This window comes from Oreochromis niloticus, linkage group LG13 (genome assembly GCF_001858045.2).
Source record: "Oreochromis niloticus isolate F11D_XX linkage group LG13, O_niloticus_UMD_NMBU, whole genome shotgun sequence".
In the NCBI taxonomy this organism is placed as follows: Eukaryota; Metazoa; Chordata; class Actinopteri; order Cichliformes; family Cichlidae; genus Oreochromis; species Oreochromis niloticus.
In genome coordinates, this window is record NC_031978.2 from 5735808 (window position 1) to 5746787 (window position 10980).

Sequence of the window (10980 nt, forward strand, 5' to 3'; positions counted from 1 at the left end):
CAGTGGAGGGCCCACTCCTGAAGACCTTCTATGACTCTGTGGTGGCCTCAGCCATCTTCTATGGTGTGGTCTGCAGGGGCGGCAGCATCTCTGCTGGGGACAGGAAGAGACTGAACAGGCTGATCCAAAGGGCCAGCTCTGTTCTGGGATGCCGTCTGGACCCAGTGGAGGTGGTGAGTGACAGGAGAATGGTGGCTAAGCTGTCATCCCTGTTGGACAACATCTCCCACCCCATGCAGGAGACTCTGACAGCACTGAGCAGCTCCTTCAGTGGGAGACTGCGGCACCCACGGTGTGGGACGGAGAGATTTCGCAGGTCTTTCCTCCCCACTGCTGTCAGACTCCACAATAAAGACTTTTGCAGCTGATCAAACACACAAACCCACACATGTGCAATAAGACTGCTATATGTGCAATTCTTCTTCTGACGAAGTTGTATTTTTGTATTTTCCTACTCAGTTGTATATAGTATTTGTATTTCCATTTTATTCTATTGTATATATTATTCTATTGTATTTTATTCTATTGTATATGGTATTTTATTTTATTGTATTTTATTGCTTTCCAGTGTTTTCTAATTTCTGCTACATAACTTTGCACTTTGCTGTAACAAAACAAATTTCCCACCTGTGGGACTAATAAAGGTCATCTTTTCTTATCTTATCTTACATGTGTGACATCCAACTACAAATTCAAAAATATATTTTTTTAAATCAGTAACTTTGCAAATTTAGAGGAAACGTTTTTGAACAACACATGTGTCACATTTTAAACAGGGTTTGAATAATCAGTGCTGACATACAGACATTTATGCGCTGGGTATAACAGACATGCTTACCGTGCGAAAGGACCACGGATGTCTTGGAGCAGAGAAACGCGCTGTATTGTTGTTTTTCTCTATTGCATAAACGAATCCCTACTGTCAGAAACGCTCTGTGCGGGTAGCAAAGTCGGCTCCAACGCACCTGCAGGCATCAGTTTGAAAGAAAGTTGTCGCTGCGGCTAGGCTCTTGGGATAGTCAGGCTTTTATTTGTATTTGTGGCATTCTGGTGCGTTAAAACTAGCAGCCTCTGTGTCCCGCTTGGATCACCATTCTGAAAATTCAGATATTTAAATAAAAATGCTGAATCGGCTAGTGGTGCGGAGCCACGTAGATCCGTAAAATGAGGTTTGATTAAATTAAACTCTTATGAACAGTGACGATGTGTTCCAAACAAACGATGTTTTTTCTACATGGCAAAATTGTGTGCTAACTACCTCACACCCTGTGGCGTGCACAGACATTTTGGGGGGCAAGTGCTCCAGGGGGAAAAAAGGGCACTTTTTGCATATGTGGAAAACCTTTTCTTTTTATAATAAAAAAATCGCACAGGTTAAATGCAATTTGAATTTTATTTCAAAACATTCTCTAAAAATCAAAAATCACACCACAAAAAGATAAAATCTGTATCCAACTCTAAACTATATACATACATATTCTCAAGTGTCCATTAAATGGAGTGTACTGCTCTAAAGAAGCATCCTTCTTGGTGCCATGTCTTTGTAGATGTTGATGACCTCGTTGTAATTGATCTCCACATCTTTCTCAATGGCCAACAAGAGGAGATCAGACAACCTTTCTTCTCCACACAAACTTCTTAGTTTATTTTTGATTATTTTTAGCTTTGAAAAGGATCTTTCAACTGTCGCAGTTGTCACTGGTAGTGTTGCGTAGATCTGAATCATTTTGACAAAGGCAGGAAAGATCAGCTGGCCATTGTTTTCCCTCAGTATCAGAAATATTTCTCTGAGGTCTTTTGAACTAAAGCTGGAGTGGAAGACCTTTAATTCTGTTTTGAGCTGGTCCTCATCTTCTCCATAGAATTCACAGAGGATGTGGACAGCTTCAATGGCTTCTGGGTTTGGTGGGCCTACCCAGTTAGCATGCACAGTTAAGGGCTGGAAGGACTGAATGATTCTGGCCGTTGGGCTTCCAGTATTGTCCCCTTTGAACCTCCTGTTCAGTTCCCCAGTCATGATGTCCAGAAAGGTGAAATATACACCACTCCTGAAATATGCCTCCACTGACTCAAACTGAGCACCTACTTGAGACACTGTGATGCTGTGTTGGAAACGCACTGGAACTTTCCGCTTTCTCTCCTGACCAGGCACCACGGTAGGTACTGGAATGTTGAAACTCTCTGCCTTCTCTGATGCACATCTAAATATCTCTCCAAATTTCTCCTCAGACCTCATGGTTTGCAATGTGTGAAGCACACCATCAATTACCTTGTAGGCAGTGGAATGGTCCAACCCTTCTTCCTGCAGAGAATCTGATGCCAAAGCAGTGACTTCGAATACTGGTGTGGTGATTTCCATGCAGAGAATGAACATAAAATTAATGGCATTTCTGTACATCTGAGCATCACCTTGGGCCAGGTTAGGTGGGTCACTGTCACTGATGTCATCAAGGAGCATCAAAATGGCTTTCAAATTTCTCTGAAGTGCCTTCAGTGCTTTTTCCCTGCAAGCCTATCGAGTATCTGACAGCTGCTGGAGCTCCATAACACGTTGTCCAGGAAAGAGAGACTCCTGAAATTTGACCAAGGCAGCATGACGCTTTGGGGAGCCTGAGCAAAAGGCATACAATTTCTCCACCAAGTTGAAAAATGTCACAAAATGCTTGCTGGACTTTGATGCCTCCACTAGTACCAAATTGAGGCAATGGGCTTTGCAGTGCACATAGAGGGCCTTCTCATTGTGTGCACGGATTCTAGCTTGGAGACCTTTATACATGCCACTCATGTTGGCTGCTCCATCATAGCCTTGACCATACATGTTCTTCATCTCTAGGCCATTCTTTTGCAGAAGCAAGAACACTGTGTTCTCCAGCTCCTGGCCTGTAGTTGTATCAACATTGCACACTTCGATGAATCTCTCCTTTATTTGCATATGATGAAAATATCGCACAACAAATGACACTTGCTCTTTGTGTGAAACATCAGAGGTTTCATCAAGTAGAATGGAATACATTTCAGCCTCTTTTATTTCACGTTGTATCTCCTTCCTGATGTAAGTTCCTAGTGCTGCAATGATGTCATTTTGACTTCTGTTGGAAAGCAGTGACACCTGGGGCCTTGTCTTGGTGGCTTTAACTGTGGCAATTTTTTCCAAATGCATTTTCAGCACACTATCGTAGCGGGAAAATACATTGACTAATTCACGAAAATTGCCACGGTTATCACTGGACTCACTCTCATCATGACCTCGGAATGCTTGTCCCTGACGTGCAAGATACACTGTTAGGTCAATTAATCTTGTCAGGATTTCTTTGTTTGTCTGCCTCTCTCGCTCTCTAACTTCCACCCCTTTTACGTCTGAAACATCAAATGCAGACTGAAGGGCCTTTTTCTGGAAATTGATCCATCTAACCATGCTTGTCATGTGCATCTCTGCGCTGGAGTGTTGTTTGATTTTTTCAAGAGCAGTACTCCACTTTCTGATGCCATCAGTTGTCCAGGCTGTTCTGCTTTTATATTTTTCATCCGAGAGGAAAAGCCGACAACTAAAACAATGCATTGAATTAGCAGTGGGTGAGTATTCCAGCCACACATTAGCAGAAAACCACTGTTTCTGGAATGATCTACCCTCAGTTTTTGGGTAAGGTATATCAGGCTGACATGGGCCCACATTGCAGCACATTGAAACGTATCTGTCATTGCGCTTTATTTTAAATGTATGGATGTGTGTTGGATCTGTTGGGTATTGTAAAGCTGCTAACTTTGACATTATGTGATCGATCTGTTCTTCCTCATTGTGGTCTTCAGAGAGCACTACATCAGTGTCTGTAGGCCTAACTGAACCTGTTGCTGCATTGGTCGCGGCTTCATCTGTTTCTATATCTCCCTCTTCTGCTATGCTGGTAGATGGCATAGAGCTGCTTCCCTGCTGTGACTGACTACAATGGAACAATAATAATAATAATAGTATTATTATTTATCATAATAATAAGCTTAAACAGATAGTTTTAATAATAACCCATACTGCAAGTCTTGTAACATAGAAATAACTTTCGTAGGTACAAAATAATAGTTAGCTCAATGCCTGCTGATTAAGTTCATTAAAAACTAAGTGTGAACAGCTTTTAAGATTTTTCAATAGAATTAACTGCAAGGAGCAGGTTACATTAAAACATTAAAATAGAACCTGACTCTGCCCTTGACTCTGACCTTTCATCTTCATTTTCCTTTGCTTTCATCCAGGAGAGCAGAGAACTGCTTCCCTGGGCTGCCTGTTGTAGATCCCTTTCTTTCTCCTTTCTCAGCCTCTCTTTCCTAGGCATTATGCTTGCTGAAATTAGTAAATAAATAGACCAAAATGTATGAGAACGAATAAGACTGACTGTGGTCATTACAAGAACAGGGCAGAATGGTCGTTTTCACAGGCAATTGGGAACTGCCTATTTTTCCTTTAGCAAATTAATGTGTTAATGTTGCCAATATGTTACACTAAAAAAAATTAACATGTCTAACCAGTGCTTCTCAAAACTTTTAACATGCACCACCCCCAACACCGTACCCTTCAAACTACCAATAACAACGTCACTGTTCTGTCACAATCAGGTCACAACACAGTGCGTAAATGTCTGCGAGCATCGCTGAGTCAGTAACAACCAGTTAGGCTAAAGACTGCATCTTTAGACAGTTGGACGGTGTTCTAACTTTCTCACAGGAGACACCTACTAAAGACAGTCAAAGACATTAATTTCAATCTTACCAAAGTAGGACAGTAGTTGACGTTAGTTATGGAAAGGCTAATCCACAAAAACGGAGAAACGTCCATAATTCTATTATTCATAATCATGTCAAGGTTTTAGGTTTTTCTGCAGTTCCATCTCTAAAAAGTGTGATGTCTTCCCGTCACTGACTTCAGTTTGAAAACTTTGTATTTATTCACAGATTTCCGTGAGATCATCCTAAAATTTGTAACGAAAAATGGGCTCAAAAGAGCCCTCTGCCTAACGGCATGTAGCCTATAGCATAACGTGATATTTTCAATAGTGTATGCAAAAAGGTCGGAATTGATGGAGAGTGGGGTTGCCTAAATGGTTTAGGTTACATTTTAAATGTGTCATTTTTTTGTTTATCCATATGGATGGATGGAGGGGGCAAGCTGGCAAAGTTTGTCATGTGCAGTTTCTGACAGGCTACTTCACAACAAAACAATTGCAGGTTGGTCTTAGAGGGCAAACAGAATAATTTCACTCGATTCATGGGTTACCTGACTGGTTGGGAAGGGAAGAGCTGCCGTGTTGTCCGCCGTGGCTCCCAGTCGCTATAGTTAGCCTACTATGCCTACTCCAAGTAGTCCTATGTCATGCCGCTGCTACACGCCTCACAACAAATGAACTGCAAGCGTGTTCACGTGACACGGTGACAGTGAAAAAGCGACAGGGTTCGGGTGTCTTTGAAGAAGGGGCACAAATCAAGCCATTATTTTCACACCTTTTAAATCGCGCAGCTTTAAAAAAAAAAAAAAAAATCACGTCTTTCAAAAGGGCACTTTTTTGGACTGAGGGCAAAAGGGCAAGTGCTTCAGCACCACCTCGTCTCTATCTGTGCACGCCAGTGCTCACACCGCTGTGTCTGGGGTCCGAAAAAATAAAAAGTTAAAACGATATACCTTGCGGCTGTTGCAAAGTGCTGAGGAAAATACTGTGTGTCCGATGGGGTGTCTTTCTATAGGTGGACTTGGTTTCAGTTGGCCTCTGACATGCAGATATAAAGAGCAGGTTGTAAAGAAAAGGTGGAAACAATAGAGTTGCAGTTGGGGGGTATACCTTTCTATGTGAACGTTAGTGTGTGTGTCCTTGGATGCTCTTGATAAAGAAACAACGTGTATTCTTTTTATGACTTGTTTTGCTAACTGTTGGGGACCCACCCGTAACCACTGTGTCTAATCACTGAGTCTTACTGTTGCAGTATGTTTGTGTGACTAGTAGATAGTTATAGGGGTAGTTGCAATAAAGGAACATTGACTAGTGAGTAGGTGTGAATATGTGTTTTTTTTAGAAGTATCACAAGAAAAGTTTATATCTAAAGGGATAAATGTGTGTCCTCGGATGCTCTAAAAAAGTGGAAACTATGGAACTACAGTTGGGATGTGTGGGTGCTGGGATGCTCTTGATAAGGGAGCCGCTTTTATTGTTTTATGACTTGTTTTTGCTGGCTGTTGGGGGCCCTACCTGTAACCCCCTCTGTCTAATCATCAAGTCTTACTGTTGCAGAGTGTGGCTAGTTAAGAATCTGTGGTTTTTAGAAGTATCACAAGAAAAGTTTATTTCTAAAGGGATACCTGTTATTTGCGGCACTCTATTTAAAAACTAGTGGCCTCTGTCTCTTTCAGGGCGCTAAAGAATGTGAAATGCTCCTAAAGCGGTTAAATCATCTATGTGTAATCATTGAGTCTTACTGTTGCAGTGTGTTTGTGACTAGTAGATAATTATAGGGCTAGTTGCATTAAAGTAACATTGGGGGTTGATACAGTGCTAGTGTGGCTATGTGTGAATATGTAGTTTTAGAAGTATCACAAGAAAAGTTTATTTCTAAAGGAATACATGTTGTTTGCGGCACTCTGTTTGAAACTATTAGCCTCTGTGTGTTTCAGAGCGCTAAAGAAAAGTGAAATATTCCTAAACTAGTTAAATTAAATCATCTATGTCTAAATAACTGAGTGCTGAGACCTATACAGTCCTTAAAAACAGTTTAATTGAAACACATAATGGTTTCATTAAATAAAACGCCGATTAAACACTTATGAACTCACATGACCCATGAACTCACATGCACGAGCGAAGCCACCTGATACAGGGGGACACGCACGCGTACATGCACTCACATGAACGTGCGGGGTGGGGTGGCGTGGGGTGGCGGTTGGGGGTGGGGGTGAGGGGGGGCAAAAAAAGCCACAGCTATATTACTACTTATGTTAATCAATCTAATCAAAAAGTTCACTGCCTTCTCTCCTAGACATCTAGGAGGTGCTTCATCTGGACCAACTGCCTTCTGCCTTTCCAGTCTTTATCCTCTTTGTGTCTTCCCTCACTTTCTCCTTACTAAACCTCTACACTTCCTCATTCTGTAACTATCCTCTATCCATTCCTCTTCTTTTTCCACCTTTACTTTTTACTACATTTCCATCTTTATCCTCAATCGCCCGGACGCATTGCACATCTTTTCAGCTCAATTTCACTCCTAACCCACTGATAAAAACAAACAAAACGTACAAGTCCTCTTTTTCTTAGTGTCCAACTTCACACGCAGCTCACTGTAAAGTTCGTCCTTTGCCACTACTTTTTTTGGTGTACACAAAGCTTCTGTCTATTTTATTCATCTTCCATCTCATTTTTTCTTTGCTAACCTCTTCCTTTGAATACCGTATTTTTCGGACCATAAGGCGCACCAGGTTATAGGGCGCACTGTCGATGAACGGGTCTGTTTTCTTACATAAAGGTGCACCGGATTATAAGGCACATTAAATGAAACAAAACAGTCACATGAGTCAAACTTTACTTCACTCATTCTTCTTGCTTCCTCCACTTCTGTACCATTGATTGATTTATGTTTAATTCTCTCACAGCTGCTCTATTCCCATGTTGTTGCAGTATATTAACGACTAACCACGGGCGACCGTGGCTCAGGGGGTTGGGAAGGGCACCTGTAACCGGAAGGTCGCCGGTTCGATCCCCGGCCTCTCTGTCCTGGTCGTTGTGTCCTTGGGCAAGACACTTTACCCTACCGCCTACTGGTGTTGGCCAGAGGGGCCGATGGCGCGATATGGCAGCCTCGCTTCTGTCAGTCTGCCCCAGGGCAGCTGTGGCTACAACCGTAGCTTGCCTCCACCAGTGTGTGAATGTGAGCGTGAATGAATAATGTCATTGTAAAGCGCTTTGGGTGCCTTGAAAAGCGCTATATAAATCCAATGCATTATTATTATTGTTGTGGATGGATTATCTCCGTTGTTCTCCTGACTGAAGTTTGGTCCGTTTACAGCATCCTGCCATGCGATTGCATTTGTCCCTCGTTAACTTTTAGCGAGTGGAAAAAAGTTAGCATTCATTCTCCAGCTTCACTGTGCTATGTTATGCTAACATAGCTGTGTTGCTAGCGAACACGTAGCACATCATTATATACCAGCTAGTCCAACTTCAGTAACCCTACAACCCTACTGCTGTTTAGTTTTCTGTCTTCATTTATGTTGGAAGTGATAGCAGAGCTGTACGTTTTATTTTTTCAGAAATCCCTCAGTCAGAACATGTATATCATGTTTAGGTGGAAACTAGCGAGCTAACTTCCTGCTAACGTCTAACTCCGTTAAATTGAATAAATTCTGTTTTCATGGATGCCTGGATGTTAAACTTAATTGTCACACCTGGTAAAGCAGCAACGCTGATCATTTTATTTTAAACTGAAATAATTTAGACGGTTTTTAACTCTCAGTGATGTCGTAGCGTTCGTTTGACTTTGGGACTTGAAGCGGACAGAGTTTTGGACCCAGATAACTCTGCAAAGCTCGTGACTACGGTAGCTGTAATGCTCCGACAATCCAACAAGGAGTGCGACTTCCTAGCTTACCAAAGTCATACTAAAACGTTTTTTGACAGATTTTTGAGCGCCGTGTGCCACATAAAATCGGTTCAAGATCAGTAAGCACAACCAGAATTCATACATAAGGTATACCGGATTATAAGGTGCACTGACGATTTTTGAGAAAATTAAAGCATTTTAAGTGCGCCTTATAGTGCTGAAAATACGTTACTTCCTTGTACTTAATTTCAAAGACCTTCTTGGCAGTTTGCTTTAGCGGTATAGGTGTACTTTTCCAGTCACCTGCTGACTCTTCCCTACCACTCAGTCTGTCTGAACTCCTCCCTGAACTCTGCACAACATTCTTCCATCTTAAATTTAACCTTCTGCACATGCTCATGCTCATCTGTGCTCAGATTCCTCTACTGTTATACACCATCCTATGATCCTCTTCTTGAATTACATGTTCCCCACAGCCATCTGCCTTTTTGCATTACCCACCATGGAAGTCTGCTCCAAACACCACTTTCATCTCCTTTGGACACTCTCCACTGTCTCTTCTAACTGGCAGAAAGCTTCTGCACACTGTAGTTACAGTACCATGTTATTTTTTTCACTTACATCTCAGTCCTCTCGAACACTGTTTGAAACTGCAAGATAAAAACTGATAATCACCGGGGTGATCAGTGATCATTAAGTAACCTCCGAGGGCTAAATATACTTGTGGTGCAACACATGCAGTAACACAGCAATGACAGAGTCAGTGGTGTGAAAATGAATGTCTTTATGAGGGTTTTAAAAAAACGTTGTTACAACTTGGTTGTTGAAAATTTCAACCAAGAAATGCAAAATAAAAGGCGGCATAGACAAAAAGGTTTGATGTCAGCTTTACTTTTACTTAATATTTATTTGTTTAAAGTAATAACAATGTGCCTTATATGGAGAAGCTTTTTGCTGCAACGTAATTTTGACCATTTTCAAATTTCATAAGCTTCACATTCAGCTGGTGTAACATCTATACTGTATTACAGATTCAGTTTTTTGACTTAAACAAGCTGTTCATTTCCTCAAAATAAAACATTTTTCTAGTTTATTCACTGTTTCCTGATGTGCTTGAGACTGCAGGGATGCTTTACAGAAAGGTTAGAGTGGGATTGTTGCATTTCAAACTAAACAACACTGCAAACTGAAAATACAAAATGTTTGCACTCTAAATAAAACATCCAATTATTCTATGCTGTGAGTGTGACAGTTTGTTGGGGGGTGGGGTGCAAAGTATGCAACTGCAACTTCCCTGTTCAAGGCAAACTTATCATATTGCAGTTTTTACCCATTCGCTGACCTAGATGCAGTCCTGAGGTAAGTAAATACAACATTTACACATTATTTCTGTCATAATCTCAGGGTTTTGAGCTTTTGAAATTTTGAGTTCTTGAGGGAGTCTGTTTTATCCATTTATGGTGTCTCTTTTGTTGGTAATGTTTTAAATTCTGCTTATTTAGTCTTCTCTGTTTCACATTTTTGTTTATTGTTTAGGCAAATTTTCATGTGTTCTGTGTCTTCATTGTGGTTTGTATTTAACAAATTTAGTTACTTATCAGTGTTCATTTTGTTGATTAGTTGTTTGTCTTCCATGTCTTGCTAATAATTTTGCTTCCTCCTCGTCTCCTATAGAGTACCATTTTGTTTCCTCTTTCCCTGGTTAGCCCTCTGTAGAGATGTAGTGTCAGTCTTCCCTCTGTCTTTGGATGCTTTGTTCCTCCTTGTTTAGTCCCTCAGTGATTATTTCCTTCACTACTCTCTTCTCTTTCACCTCAGCCTTCCCTGAGTCTGGTTCTGCCATAGGTTTCTACATGTTTAAAGGCAGTTTTTCCTTCCTACTGTCACCAAGTGCTTGCTCATACGGTATCATCTAATTGTCAATGTTACAGTGCCTTGAGAAGATAGATTTTTTTTAAATTGGTATTTTATAGATTCATTTCCTTCAGCTATCCTGAAGGAAACTTCAGAGGGAACCATTGATGTTTAAATGGTTCAGATTCAAATTGGTCTTTCACCCCTCTAACTCAGGCCAGACAACCAATTTGCTCATCAGGACCACTACAGGCTTCTACCAATTTTTTTTGGCTTCCCCCTGCCTGCGCACAATTCACCAACATCAGCTCTGCAACACATTGGCGATCTGTCCAGGGTGCAATTTATTAATTGGACAAAACTTAGAAAAGTGCTTTTGGGGTAAACTTTCTTTTCAGTAAAAAAGAGCTAATGACAGCTTTAAGAAAAAAGGTCAAACACCTACAGCATCAAAAACATGTTTCTGTGAGTCTAGATAAGAGTTTTGAATGGCTTCACTTGATATACCATATTGTACAAAAATATCAGCAGACTCTGAGCGGTTGAGTGGTATTCACTGAC

General features: G+C 41.1%; 1 protein-coding gene across 1 annotated transcript; it reads right to left on the bottom strand.

Annotated features, from left to right (window-relative positions):
- Positions 1-2512: 2512 nt before the first annotated feature.
- On the bottom strand, positions 2513-4480 carry LOC106097796 (zinc finger MYM-type protein 1). Its single transcript, XM_019366254.2, has 2 exons — positions 4210-4480; positions 2513-3938 (listed from the first exon to the last, which is right to left on the bottom strand). The coding sequence occupies exons 1-2, from the start codon at positions 4389-4391 to the stop codon at positions 2513-2515; spliced, it is 1608 nt and encodes a 535-aa protein (XP_019221799.1). The 5' UTR covers positions 4392-4480.
- Positions 4481-10980: the final 6500 nt, after the last annotated feature.